At 46.0% G+C, this 25,003-nt stretch overlaps 1 protein-coding gene across 1 annotated transcript in view; it reads left to right on the forward strand.

Moving 5' to 3' along the window:
• The window catches only part of GPR137 (G protein-coupled receptor 137), a 613,721-nt gene that overhangs the window by 278,240 nt on the left and 310,478 nt on the right, over window positions 1-25,003 (forward strand). Inside the window, exon 6 of the mRNA XM_069645139.1 lies at window positions 12,802-12,930. Within this exon, the coding sequence (XP_069501240.1) occupies window positions 12,802-12,930 (129 nt within the window). The remainder of the gene's footprint in view (window positions 1-12,801; window positions 12,931-25,003) is intronic.

The raw sequence follows: 25,003 nt of genomic DNA on the forward strand, positions 1-25,003 counted from the left end.
TCCGGAAGCTTCCAGGACATAATCGCGCTCGACAAGGAGTTCCGACAAGCTATCAGATGGTGGGGCAAACGCTCCAATATCGCCGTGGGCATGACCGTACCAGGAGACAGTCATGTGGGGCAAAGTGGTAAGGGTCTTCTATTGTGGGACAATACCACCACAATGTTTTACATCTGGAAGCAGGGGGGCACCAGATCCCTGGTGCTCTCCAGGGAGGCGCAGGCCTTGTGGCACTGGGCCGTCACCCAGGGAATGTTCCTCATTCCATTCCACCTGGCCGGAGTAAAGAACACTGTCGCCGACTCTCACAGCAGGGAGCTACGCTCTTGCCACAAGTGGGAGCTTCAGCAGAACCAAGTGGACAACCTGTTTGACAAATGGGCCAATCCCCAGATCGATCTGTTTGCCACGGCCACTAACACCAAGTGCCGGAGGTTCGCCAGCAGGTTTCCCCAGCCGGGGAGCATGGGGGACGCATTCTCATTTCCCTGGGATTTGTTCTTTCCGCTGCCGTTGCTTCTTTGAGTCATCAATCCACTCAGACGGTGCCGGTGCCGGATGATCCTCGTCACACCAGCGTGGCCGAGGATGGTCTGGTACACAGACCTTCTCAGCATGTCAGCGTCCCCTCCAGTCAAGCTGACAGTGGTCGTGGATCTTCTTGCCAGAGAAAGAGGCGCAATTCTGCACCACAACTCAGGATCGCTGAACCTGAAGGCCTGGCTTCTGCAGCATTAGAGTTTGATGGTTACGATCTTCCAGCGGTCTGCAAGGAGGTACTCTCCAAAGCCAGGGCGTCATCTACTTTGAAATTCTACACACACAAATGGAAGAGATTTGCAATTTGGTGTCGTTCTCAGGAGATCGACCCGCTGAGGGTCATGGCCCCTCAGGTACTGCCATATTTGCTGTCATTGGCTAAATCGGGGCTGGCTCACGCCTCCATCAAGGTTCATCTGGCGGCTATCTCCCGCTACACCAGTTCCCCAAGAGGACCCTCCTTGTGTCGCACTGGTTGGTTAACGAATTCATCAAGGGACTGTTTTGCTCGTTCCTGCCAGTGATGGCTCCGGCGCCGGCGTGAGAGCTCAATGTGGTACTTACTAGGCTCATGGGAGCCCCGTTCGAGCCTATGCATTCTGTTCCACTCAAGTTTCTGTTGTGGAAGACAGCTTTTCTCGTGGCCATCACCTCTGCACAACGAGTGGGTGAAATACAGGCCCTATCTTGTAAACCATGTTACTTGACTTTTCACAAGACGAGGGTGGTGCTGCGGACGCACCCCTCCTTCATGCCCAAGGTGCCGTCAGACTTTCATATGAACGAGCCCTTGGTGTTACCTGCGTTTTTTCAGACGCCTTCGTCGCCGGCTGAAAGGACTTTGCACTCACTGGATGTGGCTAGAGCACTGAAGTTTTATGTGGCCCGCACAAAGAGTTTCCGGAGAACTTCTCAGCTTTTTGTGAACTTTGGTCCTGTGCACCATGGGAAGGCCCTGTCCAAGGCTTCCATTTCCAGGTGGCTCTCCGGCTGTCTCACTCACTGTTACCGGTTGGCAAACTGACCGTTGCCTGACCGTCCGAGAGCCCATTCTACCAGAGCAATCGCTGCTACTACGGCATTCCTGTCTGGTGTGCCCTTGCTGGACATCTGCAGGGCTGCTACGTGGAGGTCGACGCACACCTTCATGGGATTCTGCTGCATCGATAGGGATTCCAGGGAGCAGTCCAGAGTCGGCCAAGCAGTGCTGCGTAACCTGTTCGCTTGAAGGTGAGTCTGGTGAGGAGGTAAGAGATTGCTTCTGTTGAGCCTTGCCACCTCCTGTGGTTGTGCATGTGTGCACTGCTATGTATTCCTTATTCATGAGCATGTGAATTGATGCCAGATCCGATGCTGGAGAAGAAACAGGTTACTTACCTGTGACTGTTGTTCTCCAGCATGCGTCTGCCATGGATTCACATGCAAACCCTCCCGTCTGCCCCTCTGTGGCTCTTCTCTTGGTCGTACTGCCACTTTACGTGCTCCCAAATCTTAAGATGGGTGCCTGAGGAGGGGCTTGGGTAGAGGGCAGTCATTGGCTGGGGGCAGTCATTGGTTTATAGGAGAAAGACAGTTTGGAAACAAAATGAAACTGAAACTGTTTTTTCAATTACCAAGGATTACTAGCCTGACGACTGGGAATATTCATGAGCATGTGAATCCATGCCAGACCCATGCTGGAGAACAACAGTTACAGGTAAGTAACTTGTTCCTTCTATCACCTCTTTGAAAAAGAGGAACTATATACGCAGACGACCAGGAAGGAGGAAATAACTTAGTTTCTGTTATTCTAGTAAATAGAGTGGATAAAATTCGAACCCACACTACTGGGTCCTTCTTAAGCAAATAATTTGAGAGTCTGTTGCGACCCAGAGCATGTGAAACACTGATATTAATCACTGTAGTCAATAAATCACTACCAAAATCAATGTTATACAGGGACTCCATCAAATCCTTCATCATGGCCACCCCTCTGAAAGCTGGTTTGGGCACAGCACAGACCAAAGTAAAATGAGACCCAAGTCGCTGCTTGCACTCCATTTGTTTGAATGGTGTTGCATAACAATTCCACCCCATTAACAAACTGCCAAAAGGCTTGGGAGTTTTTATTTTTGTTGTTGTAGCCAGTTCTTATATGGTGCTCTCCAGGGAGGCGCAGGCCTTGTGGCACTGGGCCGTCACCCAGGGAATGTTCCTCATTCCATTCCACCTGGCAGGAGTAAAGAACACTGTCGCCGACTCTCACAGCAGGGAGCTACGCTCTTGCCACAAGTGGGAGCTTCAGCAGAACCAAGTGGACAACCTGTTTGACAAATGGGTCAATGCCCAGATCGATCTGTTTGCGACGGCTACTAACACCAAGTGCCGGAGGTTCGCCAGCAGGTTTCCCCAGCCGGGGAGCATGGGGGACGCATTCTCATTTCCCTGGGATTTGTTCTTTCCTTTGCCATTGCTTCTTTGAGTCATCAATCAACTCAGACGGTGCCGGTGCTGGATGATCCTCGTCACACCAGCGTGGCCGAGGATGGTCTGGTACACAGACCTTCTCAGCATGTCAGCGTCCCCTCCAGTCAAGCTGACAGTGGTCGTGGATCTTCTTGCCAGAGAAGGAGGCGCAATTCTGCACCACAACTCAGGATTGCTGAACCTGAAGGCCTGGCTTCTGCAGCATTAGAGTTTGATGGTTACGATCTCCCAGCGGTCTGCAAGGAGGTACTCTCCAAAGCCAGGGCGTCATCTACTTTGAAATTCTACAGACACAAATGGAAGAGATTTGCAATTTGGTGTCGTTCTCAGGAGATCGACCTGCTGAGGGTCATGGCTCCTCAGGTACTGCCATATTTGCTGTCATTGGCTAAATCGGGGCTGGCTCATGCCTCCATCAAGGTTCATCTGGCGGCTATCTCCCGCTACACCAATTCCCCAAGAGGACCCTCCTTGTGTCGCACTGGTTGGTTAACGAATTCATCAAGGGACTGTTTTGCTCGTTCCTGCCAGTGAAGGCTCCGGCGCCGGCGTGAGAGCTCAATGTGGTACTTACTAGGCTCATGGGAGCCCTGTTCGAGCCTATGCATTCTGTTCCACTCAAGTTTCTGTTGTGGAAGACAGCTTTTCTCGTGGCCATCACCTCTGCACGACGAGTGGGTGAAATACAGGCCCTATCTTGTAAACCATGTTACTTGACTTTTCACAAGATGAGGGTGGTGCTGCGGACGCACCCCTCCTTCATGCCCAAGGTGCCGTCAGACTTTCATATGAACAAACCCTTGGTGTTACCTGTGTTTTTTCAGACGCCTTCGTCGCCGGCTGAAAGGACTTTGCACTCACTGGATGTGGCTAGAGCGCTGAAGTTTTATGTGGCCCGCACGAAGAGTTTCCGGAGAACTTCTCAGCTTTTTGTGAACTTTGGTCCTGTGCACCATGGGAAGGCCCTGTCCAAGGCTTCCATTTCCAGGTGGCTCTCTGGCTGTCTCACTCACTGTTACCGGTTGGCAAACTGACCGTTGCCTGACCGTCCGAGAGCCCATTCTACCAGAGCAATCACTGCTACTACGGCATTCCTGTCTGGTGTGCCCCTGCTGGACATCTGCAGGGCTGCTACGTAGAGGTCGACGCACACCTTCATGGGATTCTGCTGCGTCGATAGGGATTCCAGGGAGCAGTCCAGAGTCGGCCAAGCAGTGCTGCGTAACCTGTTCGCTTGAAGTTGAGTCTGGTGAGGAGGTAAGAGATTGCTTCTGTTGAGCCTTGCAACCTCCCGTGGTTGTGCATGTGTGCACTGCTATGTATTCCTTATTCATGAGCATGTGAATTCATGCCAGATCTGATGCTGGAGAAGAAACAGGTTACTTACCTGTAACTGTTGTTCTCCAGCATCCGTCTGCCATGGATTCACATGCAAACACTCCCGTCTGCCCCTCTGCGGCTCTTCTCTTGGTCGTACTGCCACTTTACGTGCTCCCAAGTCTGAAGATGGGTGCCTGAGGAGGGGCTTGGGTAGAGGGCAGTCATTGGCTGGGGGCAGTCATTGGTTTATAGGAGAAAGACAGTTTGGAAATGAAATGAAACTGAAACTGTTTTTTCAATTACCAAGGATTACTAGCCTGACGACTGGGAATATTCATGAGCATGTGAATCCATGCCAGACCCATGCTGGAGAACAACAGTTACAGGTAAGTAACTTGTTCCTTCTATCACCTCTTTGAAAAAGAGGAACTATATACGCAGACGACCAGGAAGGAGGAAATAACTTAGTTTCTGTTATTCTAGTAAATAGAGTGGATAAAATTCGAACCCACACTACTGGGTCCTTCTTAAGCAAATAATTTGAGAGCCTGTTGCGACCCAGAGCATGTGAAACACTGATATTAATCACTCTAGTCAATAAATCACTACCAAAATCAATGTCATACAGGGACTCCATCGAATCCTTCATCATGGCCACCGCTCTGAAAGCTGCTTTGGGCACAGCACAGACCGAAGTAAAATGAGACCAAAGTCACTGCTTGCACTCCATTTGGTTGAATGGTGTTGCATGACAATTCCACCCCATTAACAAACTGCCAAAAGGCTTGGGAGTTTTTATTTTTGTTGTTGGAGCCAGTTCTTATATGTTTGATGCACACGTTTAATTCAAACAAATCGCTGTTCATTAGTTAGGTCGATTTCTTTCTTCAGAATCCTAATATTCCGCCCAGTTCTTTTTTCCAGTGAGCAACCTCTTCACTATAAATATGCCAATGGTTTATTCTGTGTATCGGTTTACACAATGCTCCCTAATTCGATTCGAGCCCAAAAGATTTTCCATAAAAAGTCACCAAATCTATGTGTATTAAAGGTATTGAATTCCCAATCCTCCGAACAATTCAGCATTCGCTGTGATAAGGACTCATTTACCTTCAGAGCTTTGAAAGCATTCCAACTAATCCGAGAGCCAGTTACATTTACTTGCAAATCGGTCAGTCTATTAACCTGTAGTTCGAGTTGAACTGCTGAAGTATAAAAGCGAGCTTCTAACATAGAGTGGTCACTGTAATTGGAAGGAGTGACCACAAAATCTAAACACTTTAGCATTAACAAGTTGTGAAGAAAAATATAGTGAATAGACTATTGAGCCTTGCCACTTCACCAAATAGGGACAGCAGGAAACCTAGTACTTAAAGTTGTGTGCAGTGACGACAGCCCCAAAGCATCAACACATTTCAGCCATCTTCTTCTGTTCTGCAATAACAAGTACATTTCTACAGGAGCGTACTAAAGTAATTACTCCTTCATCAGGGCGATCCACCAAACCTTTCTTAGCAGACTGCAAAGACACAAAATACCAATCAAATGTTGGAGGATTTAACAACCATGTTTCCTGTAAAGAAATCACTGTAAAAGATCCAATTTTGTCATATAGATCCTGGTTACGAAACAAATGTTGATGACCCCTTGTATTCCATGACAATATCAATAACTGATTTGATTTGTACCTGAGTAGTACTATCCCTCGGATATGCCTTAGTGTTGCATCGCATTAACTAGCCATGTCCAATCCTTAGTTACTTCAGAAGACTTTATTCTTTGTTGAAAAAAGAAGGTCAGGCGCGCACTCTAGTTCCCAGTCAAAAATTCTTGATGCAAATAGTAACTGGGTTAAATCCCAACAATATTCACTAGTAACAAACAGGGTTGAATCCAATGATGCAATAGTAACAGGGTTGAATCCCATGTGCAAAAGGTGGTCAGGCGTGAACTCTAGTTCCCAGTCAAAAATTCTTGATGCAAATAGTAACTGGGTTAAATCCCAACAATATGCAATAGTAACAGGGTTGAATCCCATCATGCAATAGTAACAGGGTTGAATCCCATGTGCTGCTGTTCAATTCCTCTGTTGCTTTTCTCCTCCAAGTACTTTCTTGTCTCAAACAATCTTCAGGGAGACTCTGTACCTTTTCAGGTGTTGCTAATTAGTTTTCATTTACATTCTCTAAGGATTCTGGTATCTGTAGTGATGACACAGCTCAGTCATTTCAGGTGGCCAGTGCACGCTTGACCTTCTTATTTCATTAATTCTTTGTTGCAAACAAGTAATCATGTCACCACAAACTGTCAGATGTTTTATTAGCACTGTCATCAATTAATATTACCTGATAATGAGAAAGATCAAAACCATTCATTCTCAACCAATCTCTTTCATTCATTACTGCATTAAAGGTAAGTTGCAAATGAAAATAAACAATACATCTATCGGCTCTGTACCAATCAATGAAATCTACCCTTTTCAAGTCACCTGGTGTTATGCCCTCTAAATTAGGGATCTGTGAATGAAGATACAAAATAGTAGAATGACCGAGAATTGCAGATTTAGTTTCTGGGACGATACCTTCAAAAAGAATTATAAAGGGATTGTCTTTACTATTACCCTTATTCTTCGCATTATCAATTTTCAACGGCATATTAGAATGTTGAGTGGTATTTTTTCTGTCTGATCTTAAACAGGCATGAGGACCCTTCGGCCAAAGTTCCAAGGAGTCGCTTTTCCAGTGCTGGATGACATCAGAAAACAATCTAGAATTGCTAAGATTGTTACAAGCCCCGATGATAGTCTGATTTGTATTACGAAACCCAGTCCTATAGATCAAACCCAAAGAGGCTTGAGTTGGATCAATAGAGCTACTACCTGACACCTGAGCATTTGCTTGAGTGAAACTTTGAGCTGGCTCACATAAATTTGGAACATTCAACACAACAGCATCATTGGATTCCATCTGGGTACTGTAGGGGAGGCATGGTATTGCATGTATGACACTGACACATTGGATACAATTTGTAAAGTTTTTGTTCAAGCTGTTGGGGCTGGAGAAACTCCTACATTGGCCTATAACTAAGATTGGAGTAGTCTCAACCATCAAACGATAAACAAAACAATCCTAATGGAGTCCGTCAAATCAAAATGGCCTATGCTAACAAAACCCAATTCCTGCCCTATAACTTATACAAAAAGTGTAAAAAAAGAGAAATGTATGCAAAGAAAAAATCAGTGTTCAAAAGAATAAATGTGGTTGAACCAGCTCTCCTCCCCATGTTAGACCTCATGGAGTAACGCTCCATAGGTCACCCTCTGTCGGGCTCAGACCCTTCAAAACAAAGTTCACGCCTTGCTCAGTGTGTGTCTCTAGGTTCTGGCTTTTATTCGTGTGAGGAGAGCTAGTTGGTATTAGATGTTGCACTTAGAGTTAAGTGCCTCACTTTGCCTGACCCGATTAGCGGGACATGTCCAGTGCGATGTGTGAAAGTTAATGTTGTTACTGTCACCCTCACCCAGTGTTTGTGTAAAAAGGGGTAGGACAATCTCCTTTAGGAGAGCGTGGACATTCAGAGAGCATTGCAGTTTCTTCAGTAAGGGGTGGGAGTTGGGACCTCCCCTCCATCAACACTTTTCTCTGCCCTACTGAGTTTACACTACTGAAGAATTTAAGGCAAAGTGTCGGTCAGATGAGAGTTGTGGATTGTGGCTCGGCTGTTTTTCCTGGTTCCTTTGAAGCATGATTAAAAATGCACTACTTTGCAGCCACATGCAATTTTACATTGTCAAATTTAAATAAAAGTGATTCTAGTAAAACAGAGTTTGATTTGACTTCCGTTTTCAAATTCTCATAAAGGGACACCAGAATACTCAGAATCTGGTTAATTTCAGTCAAGGATTGGTCCAAAGAATTACCAGATTGTCAGGTCCACGGTTTTCAGAATTTGACCATCCAGAGTCTGTCAGTTTACGGGCATCGCAGGCTGCTTATCGCGGAACGCTTCAAACTGTGTTTCACTGACAGGAAAAGGACTCCTGCATGGTTTGTGCGGAGACATGCACGGGAGCAAGAAGGGTGGCTTTGTGTGAAAGTTAGAAGCCAGCACGGCTTGCGTGCCGATTGAGCTTCCCTTGAAGCTTTCAGTATTTTGGTGCCCTCTAGTGGCATCCATCGGCAATGCATGTGTGCAAGGCTGATTTTTCTTGCTTTTCTTGACAATCTCCTTTAGGAGTGCGTGGACATTCAGAGAGCATTGCAGTTTCTTCAGTAAAAAGAGAAATAATTTCAGTTGTCAAAAAAAGTTCTCAAGATAGACTCAGAAAAAGTAGAGCAGCAATTCTTCTGATGTGTACAAGGACTTTAGTCTTGAAATCTGATTAAAACTCAGTGTACTTTACCTGGAAGGAAAATCTCTGTTTTTAAAGTGTTTGCTTGAAGACATTCTAGTGAAGTAGTCAATCCTTGAAGAAACTTCTCTTTTTCACCTTCTTAGCTTTTGCAGAGGGAACTCTGGTACAATGAATGATCTCTGGCAGTATAGGTGAAGTGTAGGAAAGGTCAGCATATTAATTAATTAATTGTGCTCTTTTTTCTCTGTCTCAAGCAGATATCCTTCAAAACCAAGGCCAGGAATCTAAACAGTTTATTATTTTATCCACTTCCCCTTTCCCTCTGGGGTGTTCCGAGCTCAGCTGGTCTGAATTAGATTGAGGGCACAACACATTGGAGGGACTGGTGGGTTCAGCAGCTTCCAAGGACATCAAGTGTATACGAGACCTGACTGTTAGGGAGAATTCTCTGTTTAGGCTGAATTTCCTAACCTAGTGAGTCCCCCAGCAGCTTTGCTGGATTTTTGGGGTTTATTTTTTTTCTCCTGCCAAGAGTGAGACTCTTTTACCCTCACTCTTGGGCATGATTTGAGTGTGTTTCTTTGACTCCAGATGTGTTTACTGGGCTATGGGGTCTTTTACCCCATAGGGCCTCATGTGTTTTTGTGATGTGTATTACACAGCACCCTCAGTGCAGTAACACAGGGGTGTCATAGTGACCCCCCAGTATAGACTCCATACCCTGGGACTGACTACTGTCTCCCAGGGCATGTAAAGTCACCATTGACTTTACTAGTCTTACATTCTGAACAGAACCAGTACAAACCATCATATTGTGGACGTACTGGCTGGGGCAATTGAATTGCCCCGGGGTCTGTTAGTCGAGGGAGCAAGTCTCTGTCCCCCCTGATCGAGTTTTGGCTGGTGGCAGTGCATACTACTTTTTATATTCAACCGCAAATATTTCTCTATGGGATTTTCCCATTGTTCGAGGCTACTATCTTTATTTATTTAATTATGATAGCCTCGAACATACCACTGGTTTATTTAATTAATATTAATTCTCCGGTTGGTATTTTTTGCCAAAACTCGGTTCTAAAATGGCGTTTGTGTTCTCTTCTGTGACTCCAACTCAAGTCGAGCCCTTTGTTCCACTTTTTGGCGGGCTTCTCCACAGAAGCCCTCCAAAGTGGCGCCACTCTGTCTGGGGTACTTAGGAGGGGTGGAGGGGGATTTAGGCAACTCAAGTCGCACTCCGTCCTGATTGGCCCAAGTGGTGAGCCGGCCGGCTCACCACTTAGCATGTTTGAGTGACAGCTAGGCTGAGTGAATGGGGGTTTTCTGCATAAAAGCAGGGCTTTGGGGACTGGAACTTCAGAAGTCGCCACAGGACCTAAGAATCCGACAGCGGAGAAGCTGAGCTGACCTGCCACGACGCCACCGCCGGTGGAGCCCTGCTGGACCGTCTCACCACTTTTCCCAACGACAGAGGAGATCTCCCGCCGGAGAGTCTTCTTCCTTTGACTGGTGAGGATAACCAGTTTCACCGACTTTTCGCCTTCCCGACGTATCTCGTGGCCGCCTTGCCTGTGCCAAGCACCCCGGCAACCGGGATACCACATTTTACCGCGAATTAAAGGGTACCACCTTTAACCGGAAAACTCTGCGGCTGGTTTCTTCCCTGGCAGTGCAACGACCTTCATCTTTCCTCCAAGTCGAGATCTTCTCTTCCCCTGGACGACGACGTGACTTGCACCCACTGCCAGGAACAACTGCCACCGCTGGAGGATCCTTCCCACTTAAGGTACCGTGTCCCGCCTGGCTTCCCTTGCCACCGATTGTACGGGGTAGATTTAGCCCCCGGCTTTCGAACCTGTGTTAGCCTGGGCCACCCTGGCTAAACTTCTCTGAGCCTCTCTAAACTCTTTTTGAACTCTCTGCAAGACTATCTAAGCCTAGTGTAACTATGTGATCTTGGGCGCATTTGTGCTCTGCTCTCTCTAAGAGTGGGCCCAGCCTTTGGACTTTGGCTCACCAGTGACCTTTGCTCTTCTGCCTTGCGAACAGTGTTCCTAAATCTTAGAGTGGTGTACCTTTCCATACTCTGTCTTTTTCCCTCCCTTTTTCACAAACTTATTGGAGTGCCATCTAGTTAAGCGCTCACCTCTGTATGAAAATAAGTGGTGTTTTACTAAGACTCATCTGATAAGGAATAGGGGGTGTATATATTATAATAGTAACTGTGTTTAGAGTGTTTTTACATTAAGAGTGCTGGAGTGTTTCAAACAGTGTGTTTTTAAATAAATAATTATATACTTTGATACCAAAGCTCTGGTCAGTGTTTGCTTGTATTATTGTGTCTGAGTGCCTATACTTTGCATACTGCCTACCTCTTCTTGAGGGAAGTCTGACTGCTCAGCCACAGCTACCAGGTAAATCTGGGTGGTACAGACTGCTACCAACTGCTAACACCTGTAGTCCTAAATCTTTTGCAGTGTTCCCTAAGTGAACTGCACAGGTTTCTGCCTAACACTGACACAGATATGCAGTTCACTGGCAAAACGGACATAAATCTCCTCATCACAATAGATAACAGGGGGGGGGGTCAAAAGAGGACAACAATAAATCGAAATCCCGAATGTATCTTTTTCCTAGGTCTGGAGGAGTATCTGGGAAGCTGTCCTCCGGGGGGGCAGGACTTGGGGGCTGTGTAAGAACCAGCACTGGTTTTAACCGAGAGAGTGCCTTCGTCTTTGACAGTACATGGGCATCCACTTCGTGATTGGTCGGTGTAACCCCCTTCACGTCATTAACCAAGGTTTTTGTGCTAGGATCCCTAGGACATTTCTGCCCTTCCTGGTTGATTTTAGGTTTTGCCACCGGATGGAAAAAGGCTGTAATCTGCGAGCGAGCAATTACTTTTTTAGGAATCACCAAGTTTGTTTCTAATTGAAGATTTAACAGTCTTTTTTCCTCTTCTTTGCTTACGAAAATTACATCATCAGTTTGCAAGGATTGTGGTATTGCAGACAGTGGGAGCGGAAGATTGATTGCAGTCAACATGTTGGAATCCGATGTATGATGTGATTTTCGAAACTGCTTCTCCATGCCACAATTCCCACTCGGTAAGTTGTACCCTTTTACTGCTGCTGCCAGAATTCTAATCGGGGGTTCACTGACTTCTGATCAAGAGGACAGGCCCCTTGATTCCCAAGGTGTTTTCCAAATCAGCGCTGTGTAACCTTGCGGGGGAATCGCACTGAGCAGCTCCTTTCCCCGCCCTCCGGCTACCCAGGCTGCACGCACTGCTGGGACTGCTTCTCTTTGCTACTCTGTGCTGCTCGGCAGATAGCAAGAGTATTTGATAGAAAGTTCCACCTCGAAATGAAATGCATCCAAGAAAGACTGCCACAGACTGTCACTGGAACAAAGACCTGCAGGGACTGCTACTCTTCGCTCCCTCTCGCCGTTCCACGGATAGCAAGAGTATTTGAAAGAAAGTTCCACCTCCAAACGAAATGCGCCGAAGAAAGACTGACACTGGTGCAACAACCTGCAGGGATATTCATCAAACGTGAGACATAATGTTTTTCTTTGCCCTGGATCTTCCGTTGGCAGCTGCTTCTAGTGACCAAGCTCAGCTCGGCTACAATATTCTAGACCCACCCAGCAGAAATTAGCATTGACCATATTAATGGAACATTTTAAATGGAACTGTCAGGGGTTCCCTTTGACTTAGTTCGGAGTCAAGGCCTTCAGTTTTATGGGTGGGTGAGTGATCTCCTACCACCCTTCACCTCCACCTCAAGGGAAAGAGTTAGACTCATTTATTTGGTACTGTAGCCGGAATTTTATTTTATTTGCCTCTTTCTGATACCTTATCAGTTCAGGAATCAAAGTATAAAATAATCATTGATCTAGGTGAGTTCCCTTAAAAGGGGTGATGTCTAAGTTACAGTGTGCCTTTAGGGACCCTTGCAGAAGAATGTTTGTGTATTTGAAGTCCTAGATCTGAGTATTCAATTGAATAACGCTGCAGCACACAGATCTGCTCTCTGACGCCTCCTTGCTCATGTGGAAAATTGCTATCCTTGCCCTATGGACACTGTGATGCAACAGAGATTGTTGCTGTTTTCTTTCAGGCAGATCTCATCTCGGACCTCGGGGACAAGGGATATCTGGTGTTTGGCTTAATACTCTTCATCTGGGAGCTGCTGCCCACTGCCATCCTGGTTGGATTTTTCAGAGTGCATCAGCCACCACAAGATCTGGTAAGTGAAAGATTGTATCCATATGGATTTTGGTTTGAGTCTGGTTTATCCTATTGCATGTCTGGACTTTTAAGAGCTTTGTACAATATATTCTGGTGAGCTGGAGCTGATTTTTAAAGATTGTTTCCAGTGTAGAAGTAAGTATTAGGGCAGAATTACATTTGTTGGGTTTCTTAGTCCAACTTTGAGTCCCCTAAATCTTTTGGTAGCTTCTCTGTTTTTTAGACACTCCTTTTGTTTTCTGCTGAAGTGCCTCTGTGGCTGTAACTCATTTTTGATGTGCTACCCCTTGTAGTCCAGGTGGCTACCAGAGCAGGGATGCTTTTAAGCATCCCTCTTTGTCTCTGGGACAGTTCTCTGACCCATAAAGTGTGTTGAAAGTAGGCTAGCAGCTATACGCTTTGTTTTGACTACAGCATGGTGTAGACATTTTACTGTCTTAATGGCTAAAAGTCTATATATGAGAGTCATTTGGGCTACTGAAACGTCCTCCGCCCTTCCAGTTTGTTCTGTGGCCTGTCTTTGTTTGAATGGGCCACAAGGATGGCCAAAATGGTTGTTCTGTCTACATACACTCTGGACAAAGTCTTCACAGGCACCATTGTGTGACTGCTTTCCAATTTAGGTTGGGAGAGTGACTCGTAGACACCTCAATAGGCATTTTTGTCAGTGGACCTGAGTGTATGGACATTTGGATGGCCCACTCTGATAGGCTGGCTGACCAAACTTTGGATGCTGCACAGTTGTGGATTTTTGGCCAGTAGTAATTCTTCCCCTGTGTATGTGCCCATAATGAGGGAGACCGTAGGCTGTTTCTCAAATCTGTTCTCCAACTTATTTGGAAGACTGCAAGTGAAATCTGCTGTTCCTGTGGACTCTGATGCCTACTGTCTTGGATTGACACTGTCCTTTTGTGGATGCCCTTGACTTTGCTAGCAGAAAGACTATGCTTCCCTCCATCATTGTGTGCTGGAACTGTAAGCCTGCAGTTACTGATGCTCTCCGAGCCTGTCTGCTGCTGTACCTGGACCCTGAGTGGTTTATTGCTACTCTGCATCTACCTGCTCTATTATGGGACCATCTGTTTCACCTCCTGCAGCTGCTTCTCTTTGAGGGACTGTTTGCTACTACTTGGATGAACCTTTGTCTCCACCTAGGCAACCTGTGATGTGCATGCTGTATCCTCTTCACTGCTACGTTGCTTCTGTCGCTGCTGTGTTGCCCTTCTCACTGTAGATAGTCTTCATAGATTGCCTCTTTATTGCATTTACACTGGCTCTAGTACTCCAGGGCACTCTGCCTACCTACCGGAGACCCCTCCACTGCCATCTAGTGAGATCTAATGCACTCTTTCTCCCTGGGGCAAAACTGCTGCAACTATGTCTGTGAGTAGTTGCCCCCCAGGCCCCCTTACCCAGATCCCATTGTTGGTCCTCTCTTCCAGGCTCTTAAAGTTCCGGGTACAGAGTTGTTTTTGTGTGCCCAGGACCACAGCCATGTTATGCATATGACCTGAGACCTCATACTGCCCTCCTCTCTGCCTCTGGGATTTGGAACTCTTCTGGAGGGCTCCCTGTGACTCCTCATCTGGGTGGTTGTCGCCTCTCTTGCACCTGTGGGCTATAAGTATAATTTACTTAACATTTCACCCATAACCACTAGAGAAGGATTGGGTTTGTTTCATTAAACTTCATGGACAACTTTCTGGAACTTCTGAAACTCCTCAACAATTCCTTAATTGTGTACTGGCATTTTAGCTTTATACTCCTTGGAGTACCAGAGTCTTCAGGGCAGTCCCTGTATTTTCAAAATATTCTGGTGACCTTTAATGTATTGTACTGTGACAAATCCCTTCAATTTACTCCCAATGTATCTTCCATAGTAGCCAAACTGTGCCTAGTTAGGGGGATTGTTCCACAGCCCTCTGAAGTATGTGAACAGACCTATCCTGTGTGGAATGGTATCCAACATGGTATCCAGCCAGTTAAACTAAAACCCTCCCAATGGCCAATGTAGCAGAGCAGTCGGGCTTTACCCTTAAGGGAGGATAGGTTGTTATCAAAGAACAATGAGTGTCATAAATGTACACAATACAATAAACCTCACATGATATTCTGTACAAATAATATGTGCATTTTTTAGTGTTGCATTACAGTAAAAAAATACTCTAAAAAATGACTTTAAAATATACATATAAATCAACTTTATAGCACAAATTCTGTAAAGGAATAATACACTGATTCCACTTCACTCCAAAACACACTAAATAGCACTAGGCCTATGTGTTCTAAAAAGGAGTGAATAAAGGGATTTGAACAAATTGGCAAAAGATAAAAAGTGACATTTGGATTACAGTACTGGCCTGAATTTTACCCATCTCACCTTTAGAAACACACAATGTAAGCACAAAGCTCCAAAACCCTGTGTGACAAGTTTTCAGTATTGTCACTTCTCCCTGGGAGGGGGACCCTTCCCATGGTCCCCCATGGGACCAGAGGGGTGAGGCCGCAACCCGATAGTTCCCTTGGGGGTGGTACTCAGCGGGAGAATCCCATGGGAGCTGGGGAGGGAAACCAGAGTGGACGCACTGCAGACCTGAACGCCTGGAGCAGGAAGGCGGGGACCGGGAAGGTGGAGAAGAACCAAAACTCACCCGAAGGTTGGGGAATCTGGTGGCAAGAAGTCAGCCATCCGAGTGGTCCGGGTGGGACCCAACAAGTGGGGAGAAACCAGTGTGGTGGAGCTGTTGAAAGCCGAAAACAGACTCAGGAGAATCTGGAGAAGCTTACCTGTGTTGCCGAGGACCAGAACCCTTGCGGACCAAGGTGGAAGGTACACGGATGGGGACCAACCAGGAAGGCACTGGAAGACCCTGGAGGCTGTGATTGGGAGGAAGTGCAGAACCATCTTCCTCGTCTCAGTGGGACCAAAGAGAGAGATCAAATAAGCACATACTGGGTGAGAGAACACCTCAGAGAGACCTGAAGAGATGCTGTAAGGAAGGCATGATTATCAGAAGCACAACAGACACAGTGAGTACAATTCAATTGTGTTTATTAAACAGTGTAAGGGTGAGATAAACCCTGACTGTGTGTGTCATTCAACTCTGCTAGTTAATTTATCAGTCACATCATCCCAGCCCTGTTATGTTTTTAACAGTTTATCTCCCTCCCCTCTTCTTTCTGTGGGTGTTTTTAAATCTGGTGGCTGAGTTGCGGCTTAAGTTTAATAATTTATTAATTGTAGGGATTTTAATTTGAAAGTTCATTTGGAAGACGACCAACCTATGCTGCGGTTCCCGACGGGTATGAAGGACTTAGATCTAACTCAGCTGGTGGATAGTCCTACCCATTCTGTGGGTAATACACTTGATCTGATATTCTCACCTCCTGGGTTTGTCTCAGCCTTCCCAGCCCTTCCACTGGCCGGGACTGATCCTTTTGCAGTTCTAATCTGCCTAATGGTGGAATCTCCACCTCAGCCCTGTGCTAAACCAAAAATCTGGAAGCGCAGTTGGAAATCTGTTAATCTGAATGAGGTATCTCAGTCCATCGTATTCGGCTGACAAGCCCTGCCAGTTATGTATTTGGAGTCTTTGGGCCAGATTTTCTCAGAAACAGCTAACTCTTTTGCTCCTGCTAGACTGTCCAGTCAGCGCTCTCAGCAATCCAAACCATGGTTTTATGATGCTTTAAGATCTCTGCGCCTTAAGCTGTGGCAGGCTGAGTAGAAATGGAGATGCTCCTACTGTCAGCTTGACCGGGCGTCAGTTCGCCAGGCAATAGCTGCTTTTCACAATGCTGTTGTGGCTGCTAATAGTCGGTTCTACTCAGGGAAAGTTGAGGCTGCTCATAATCAGCCTAGAGGGCTATTTGAACTTGTATGCTCTCTATCCTCCCTTGGAGCAGCTCTGGCCGGAGCTGTTCAATCACAGGAGTTATGTGATTCTTTGTCGAGTTTGTTTTCTGAGAAAATTGTAAAAATGTGCTACTCATCGTGTCATCTCACCCAGAGTGTGAGGGCGGCTTTTTCGGCAGCATCTGGCTGCCACTCCCCGGGGACATGGTCTACCTTTCCTGTGTTTTCAGTCAAAGAGATCTTAAAGGCCACTTCTCGGCTTCAAAAGTCATCAGCTTTGGATGCTATTCTATTAGCGGTGTGCAAAGATATAATGCCGGCCATTGCTTCGTGGGTCGCCCAAGCTATTAATCACTCTTGTTAGTTGGGGATTATTCCTTCGCAACTGAAACATGCAGTGGTGACCCCACTTCTGTAAAAACCCTAATTGGATCCTGCCTGTCCTTCTAACTTTTGTCCTATTTCTTTGTTTTCCTTCTTTATGAAGCTTTTGGAGTCTTTAATTGCTCCTCTTCTCAGCGCCTTCTTGGAAACCTCTGCTTTCTTAGATCACTTTCAGTCCAGTTGCCGTCCCGGCCGGGGTACGGAGAGCGTACTGTTCTCGGTAGTGGATGACCTTGCTCGTCTCTCCGACCAGGAGGGAGTGGGGGTGTTGGTGTTATTAGATCTATCAGCAGCGTTTGATACTGTTGACCACCCCACCATCTGCTTTTTTCTCGCTGATCGCACGCACACTCTTTCTCTCCCACCTTTTCGCTCGATGTCTGTTCCTTTGACTTGTGGCGTCCCCTAGGGCTCAGCTCTGTCCCCTTCGTTATTCAATTTCTACATCCAGCAGTTGGTTAGGCTCATCCACTCTCACGGCCTCCAGTGCTACTCCTATGCTGATGACACCCAGATTATTTTGTGGCTTGATCATTCCCATCCTGATCCGGCGTCTCAGCTACAGAGTTGCTTGGAGGACGTGGGGAGGTGGATGATCGGCAATTGGCTTAATTTGAATGGGGACACGACTGAGATCCTGGCGGTGGGCCCCATGTCTACACCTTCGTTGTGGACCTCTGCTTTTTGGCCCCATTCTTTAGGTCCCTGTCCCACTACGGTCGTTGTGGTGAAATACTTGGGGTTGAAAATCTCTGCCTCACACTCTTTAGAGGCTCAGGTAGCCGCTGTTTGTGAATCGGGTCACTATAAACTGAGAGTTCTGCGTAGGGTGCTGGGATTTCTCCCTTTACAGTTTCATGCGCCAGTGGTATCTGCACTGGTGCTGAGTGTATTGGACTACTGTAACTCACTATATTTAGCCTAGCCTATATATTTGATACACCGCCTGCAAGTACTGCAGGATACGGCAGCCAGACTGGTGGTAGGTACTCCTTACCACATGTCCCTACGGTAGCTTTACTGGCCCCCCGTGGCTCAGAGAGTTCAATTTAAATGTGCATTGTACACCAACCCTTTTATGGCCAAGGCGCAGAATACCTGCAGAGTAGACTTCGCCCGTACGTGCCTAACCAACTGCTCCGATCCCTTGAGTAATATACCATTTTTGTCCCAGGTATACGTCTCTCTCGAATTGGAGGGGGGCGTGCCTTTTCTGTCTCTGCAGCTAGGTGTTGGAAATCTCTTCCACTTCACCTCCGGTCGACGGCGGATCACTGAGTCTTCCACCGATCCTTAAAGATGTTTCTGTTTGTCTAAAGGGTAACAGAGGGTATGAGCTGTTGGGTGGACTCTGCATAGCCCCAAGATGCCTTTGGGTGTATGTGCGCTCTATACATTTACCTATAAATGTACATGACATAAATGCCTAATCTAAGCCTAAATCTAAGATGGGTGCAAGCTACAACCATCAAAATAAAGAAAACACTGTCCTTGTGGTGTCGTGTCCAAACAAAATGGCCTGTACTAAAAAACCTATTGCCAAATCCTTACTCTATATAACAAAAGGGTGTGGGACAATGACATGTATAACAAAAGAGTGTAGTACAAACTGAAATGTCCAAAAGGGTTTTGATAGTTCAGGACTCCTGAACTAGTGTACTCCCTTCCCCACGTTTCATCACGGGACAAGGAGGAACAGTGGCATGGCTGTGAGCCCCCCTTGGGCCTATAGGCATCAGGAAGCAATTTCTAAGAAAAGGCAGGATCCCTCGAATCAATGTCTCTTGCTTGGCGTCACAAAACTTTCCCAAGCTTTCATCCTGCAAGATTCTCCTCTTACCCGGCTTCCTCGTGATACCCCCTTCATTGGGTTCGCCTTTGTTTTTACACCACTGTTCAGTCACTTTAACAAAATGCGGGATTCACTTTCCCTTGCTTTCATTTGGCATCCCTTCGTTGGTTCCATTATTGCCTTTGAATCACAGTTTGTTAACTTCATCAGTTCTACTAGCTTATAACATTCTGGAAGTCTTAATGTCTTTTAAAACAGATATTTGGTGTGGCATCCCTCCGTCGGCTTCACATTTGCCTTTATAACTTTATCACAATGCGGGATTCGCTCCCCTTAACTCTCCCCTGGCATCCCTCCGTCGGGTTCATACTTGCCTTTGCAACATAGTTCACTTAGCCTTACTTTTTCATTTGTTCACTTAGTTTCCCACTTGTCAAAGACTTTCGATTGTACAAGGATTTTCCTTGCACCTCTGTATGACCACTTTGACTTTCTTTTACTTGGGTTGGCCTCTCCTAAGGCTTCTCCAATTTCACAGGATCTGCTCTCCTGCCGCTTTGCTGGTTGTGCTCGCCTTTCCTTCCAGGTGCTCTCATGCTCTGGCGCTCCTCCCGCACTGGTCCACCCCAGGGGTCTGATCCAATGGCGATGGCCGTGCCAGGCCAGCTGGATGACAGATCCCAAAGGACTAGTCAGTGAGACACCATTTGGTTTCTCAAAGAGGCCTGGCAGGATAGTGAACTGGGCTTATGTAAGTGATATTACAAAGATGAGAAGGGGGTAAGGGACCTGATACTCGGAAGCTGAGAGAGTTGTATATGTAAGATAGCTGCTGGCAGAATAGTGAACCGGCTTTAAGAGCGATTAGAATGCTGAGAAGGGTTCTGCGACCCACAGAACGAGAAGAGAAAACCAAGGGGTGAGAAAGGTATCCTTTTGCAAAGACAGAAGAAGAACTAATGACGAGAGAAAGATTATTTAACCAAAGTCAATAGAAGACCAGGGGAAGAGAAAGAGATAATTTGGCACAAGTTATGAGAAGATCAGAGGAAGATATATCCTTTGGTAGAAATCCAGACAATCTTTGATACTATTAAAAAGGAGCCTGAGAAAGGCTTGGGGAAGGGAGACACATTTCCAATGTTGTTTTTGGAACTATAAGCAAATCGCCTGAGATGGTTTGGGGAAGAGAGACCTCCTCCCCATCTGTGTGGAACAATATAGAAAAGCCTAGTGACAGCCAGGGGAAGAAGAATATTCCCACATCATTCACAAACTGCCTAAAAATCATCCCGAAGGAGGGAGCCACCCTTTTGGAGTCAGGGTGTAGCCTACATATTAATTTATTTTGAAGTGTAAGGGACGGAAATAGGTTTGGAACATAGGACAGTGGACTATTTGTTTTTGACAAAATTTCTCATGCTATCCTTTGTTTTGTTAAAGGCAGTGAAACCCCTCTTAGTTATAGGAACACGTAGGGTTCTTCCTTATTTTCAGTTAAATAAAAAGTTTGTGCCAACAAGCATGCCACCTTCGTGTCCCTCATCTACCTCTGCACACTTACACCAAGGAAAGATGTTTTTGTTCAGGTAAATACCTTAGCAAGTCACTTTGAAGGAATTAAAGTTGTTTGAAGAAGTCCCCCCATCAAAAACAGAGGACAAATTCCAAAGGTCTGTTATGGTTGTAGGGAAAAGTCAGATAAATGTGCTTTTTACCTCACATACACTGCAGGTTTGGAAATTAGCCAGATTGGAAACGCAAAAGGTACCCCTGAAGAGTTCCCACCCAGTGTTCAAGAACCAGCCAGTCTGGACGACCTGGTAGTAGCATGAGCACAAAGCCCAAACCAACCAATAGTAGACTGAGGGACCGCACAACTCCACTACTCCCAGACCCATAGCACCCCTGCAGACGAAACTGACTACAATCTCAGGACCCGAGAACAAATGCTTACATCACCGGTTGCAAAGAATTTGGCCAGGAACAGTGGGCAAATAGGTGGAGTGTGGGATTTAAGCAGGTAGCAGGGTAAGGCTCAGAGTAAATGGATTCAAACCCATGTACCTGCAAGGACTCAGACTAAGAAGGCCCAACAAAAAAGACACTAGTGAAAAAACGCTTGCAGCAGAACACAGTGACGATGATCAGGGTTCCAGGTCTGCTTACGGGAGCAGGAAGATACAGACGGCCAAGATGGCAACAGCTGGAGGAGAGCCAAGGTGTCCCACAACAGAGCTTATTTATTTATTTTGACATTTGTATGGCGCACCTAGCCCTGAGGCATCTTGGCGCTGGTTTTTGAGAGGTACAGTAGAAAGGTAGGTGCGTACAGTCGTAAAAGGTATAGGTTAACAGTTCTATGCAGAGTAAAGTATACAGTTAGACAGTGCTGGAGAATTTGTGTGGGATTGAAAGAGAGAGATAATTTCACAGCTCTTGTGTGAAAAGCCAGGTTTTCAGGCTTTTACAGAAGATCCAGAAGGAGGGATCAGATCTTAGTGATGGAGGTGGAGTGTTCCATTGTTTGGCAGATATCACTGGGAAGCTGCTGCCCCCTGCTTTCTGTTGTTTGTACCTGGGTATGGTGGGTAGATGCACGTGGGCTGAGAACATGGGTCTATTGGATTGGGTTTTGGAAAATGTGTTAGATAAATACTTAGCTGAGTTGGATAGGCTTTTGTGCGTCAGAGAGTGGGTTTTGAATACTATTCGATCGTGCACCGGCAGCCAGTGGGCATTTCATCTCGCTGTGGTGATGTGATTATTTTTAGGGATGTTAAGGGCTGCTCTTAGGGCGTTGTTTTGAACCACCTGAAGTTTTTTTAGGTTGCGCCTGTTGGGGCCTGCATAGAGGGCGTTACAGTAGTCTAGTCTGGATAAGATAAGATCTCTAGCCAACTTGATACAATTGTTGGATGGCAAGAAAGCTCTGCAGGCATTGATGAGCTTTGAGGTGTAAGCTGCCGCCAATGCTGTAGCTTTGACTTGTCTAGTTGATGTGAGAGCTGAATCAAGATAGACACCTAAGGTTTTTACTTCCTTGGAGACATTGATAGTAATGCCATCAATAGCAAAGGATTTGAAGGGGTCGACTAGTTTGTTTAGGCGGTTTTGTGGGCCTATGAGGAGTAACTCTGTTTTTTCATCGTTTAAACATAGGCCATGTATAGCCATCCAAGCCTGGATAGTTGGGTGAATATTGAGTCTGTCGTATCTGCCTGTAATGGGTATGAGGATTTGCGTGTCGTCTGCATAGTTAGTGTAGGTGACACCCAGGTCATCCGGAAGGTCGACTAGAGGTTTAGCGAAAATATTGTAAAGTGTAAGGGGGACGCAGGATCCTTGTGGAACTCCACAGGAGACTGTGGCTGGCACTGCTGCTTCAGTAGGTGCGAAGACCCTCATAGTTCTACTGGTTAGGAAGAACTTTATCCACTATATGGCATTGGTTGAAAAGTGTGCTGCCGCAGCGAGATTTTTGCAGAGTATATTGTGGTTGACTAAATAAAAGGCTGTTGAGAGATCTAGCAGGAGGAGGAGTGCTAAATTGCTGTTGTCTTTATTTTTAGATCCAATAAGGCTTATTTGATGCCATGTCCTGGCCGGAATCCTGATTGGCTAAGGCCTAAGAGTTTGTTGGCTTCCAGGTGGTTTTGGATTTGCAGATAAGCTGCTCGGTCCATTATTTTGAGGAGGAAAGGTACTGTTGTTATAGGACGGTAGTTTGTGGGAATATTAGGGTCTAAAGTAAGTTTCTTGAGTAGAGGGAGAACACACAAATCTTTGAGGTTAGTTGGGACAGTGTTTGTTTTAAATGAGGCATTGATTAGAGAAGTGATGGAATGAGTATGTTCAGCTGCGCAGTCTTTAATGAGTGAGTCTGGGCATATGTCACCTTGGCACCTGGATTGTTTGAGGCCGGTGATCATTTTCAATACATCTGATGTTGAGACTGGGGCGAATTCAAATTGTGTATTGGAATTCTGGGGAGTATATATGGGAATCTGTAGGTTTTGGTCAGGTGTTAGGTTAATCTTTTTTAATAACATTTTTGTTTGTAGTAGGCTGATTTTGTCAAGGAGAGGTTATTGAATGTCTGTGCACCAGGCAGTGTCTTTAAGACATGATTCTTGCGGTGGCACTTGTGATTCTAGTTCTCGTAGAATACAGAAGAGCTCCTTGGTGGCAGAGTTGGCTTTGGTAATTCTCTCATTATAGGTGGAGCTTTTGGTTTGGAGGATGGCATGTTTTTAGTTTTTGGAGGCAACAGTAAAGATTTCTTTGTTGGATTCAGTGCGGTATTTTTTCCAGTACGTCTCTCCGCCGTTCTCTTAGTACTGTGCATCGTTTTGAGGTTTGGGGTGTACCAGGAGTTTACGTGGGCTAGTGGTTTAGCTTTGCGCATGCTCAGTGGCGCTACTTTGTCAATGGCAGCTAGTAGGGTTTGGTTATATAGCTCTACCATAGTGGAGGATTAATTGCAAGAGTTATCCACGTATTCGGTAATGGGGTGCATCAGGGGTAGTAGATTCTCTGCTATGATGTTATGTGTATTTCTAGTTATTGTGGCTGGTGCTTGGGTAGAGGAGGTGTCTCTGAGGAAGTTCTTTGGGATGATGAAGGAGATGATGTGATGGTCAGACCATGGACATGGGGTGTTGGAGAGGCTCTTGGTATTGCAATTAAGATCTGCCAGCCATTCGAGAGTTCTGCGTTTGATATGTGTGGGGTTATTGATACGCCGTGAGAAGCCTAGCGCTGCAATAGTGTTGGCTATTGCAAGGGCATTGTCATTGAGACCGAGATTTAGATCTCCCAGCAGCATGATTTGAGAGCATGGCTTGGTGTTCAATGAAAGGAGTTGTGCAACATCTTCCTCGAAAGAGAGTGCTGGACCTGGAGGTCTGCATATAAGGTGGAGGGTCAAGGTGAGTGAAGCAGTTAATGACAGTCTAATGGAGAGTAGTTCCCCTAAATGAAATGATTGGTTAGGTGCTTCTCTTATGTGGAGTTGGTTCTTAGCGATAAATGCTACTCCTCCTCCTTTGGAGACCTGTCCATCTGTCCTGAAGATAGTGTAGCTTTTGGGGATGGTAATGGTAAGGAACTCATGGGGGCAACAGTAAAGACAGACACAAGGGATCACAGTTCAAGGGTGTTTATTAAACTGTAAATGCAGAGTGGAAAAATGCCTAACCTAAACCTACATCTAAGATGGGAGCAAGCTTCGACCATCAAACGAAAAATAAGGCAGTCCTTGTGGTGTCTTGTCATTGTGGTGTCTTGTCAAAGTAAAATGCCCATGCTAAAGAAAACTATTGCCAAATCCTGACAACTAATTACAGAAAGAGTGTGGGATAGGGTCTTAGATAAAGAAAGACGTGTTCACAAATAATAAGTCAGGATTTGATTGCGAGGGGTCTCCCTTCCCCACGTTTTGAGCACGGGACAAGGTGGATTTCCTGAGCACAGTACACGCTCAAGCTTTCCCAGCACAAGCCGACAGTTCTGTACCAGCTATCAGGTTCTTCGAAGTCTCTTTTTGCTAAAAAGTCTATTGCCTTCAAAGGCCTGATGTATTGAACAACAAAACAAGCAGGTTCTTTTCCAAATAAACTTTGGGTGATAACTTTACACCCCTGGATCTCCCTCGGTCGGGCTCAGATCCAAATGCGAAGGGGGACATTCCACTTCCCCAGGTCATACAATACTTTGTGCATTCATGAATCTTAATGTCCTTTCAAACAATTCACTGTGGCCATCCCTCGGTCGGGTTCAATCGTGTCAACACACTGTTCATGGGACATCAGGCTTTGCCCCTTCTTGTTAGCATCCCTCCGCCGGGTTTACTATTGCCAACCTTTGCTACACACTGTTCATGCGCTAATTTCACCAAGCGGGAATCATTTCCCATTTCTTCACAATCCTCCGTCGGTCAAATACTTTCGACAGTACAGAGGATTTTACAAGACCCTTTTATGCCCTCTTGGACCTCTTTTTGCCTTTTCCCAAGGCCTTCTGGTTACGGTAGTTTCT

This window comes from Ambystoma mexicanum, chromosome 2p, assembly GCF_040938575.1.
Source record: "Ambystoma mexicanum isolate Mex_15411 chromosome 2p, UKY_AmexF1_1, whole genome shotgun sequence".
In the NCBI taxonomy this organism is placed as follows: domain Eukaryota; kingdom Metazoa; phylum Chordata; class Amphibia; order Caudata; family Ambystomatidae; genus Ambystoma; species Ambystoma mexicanum.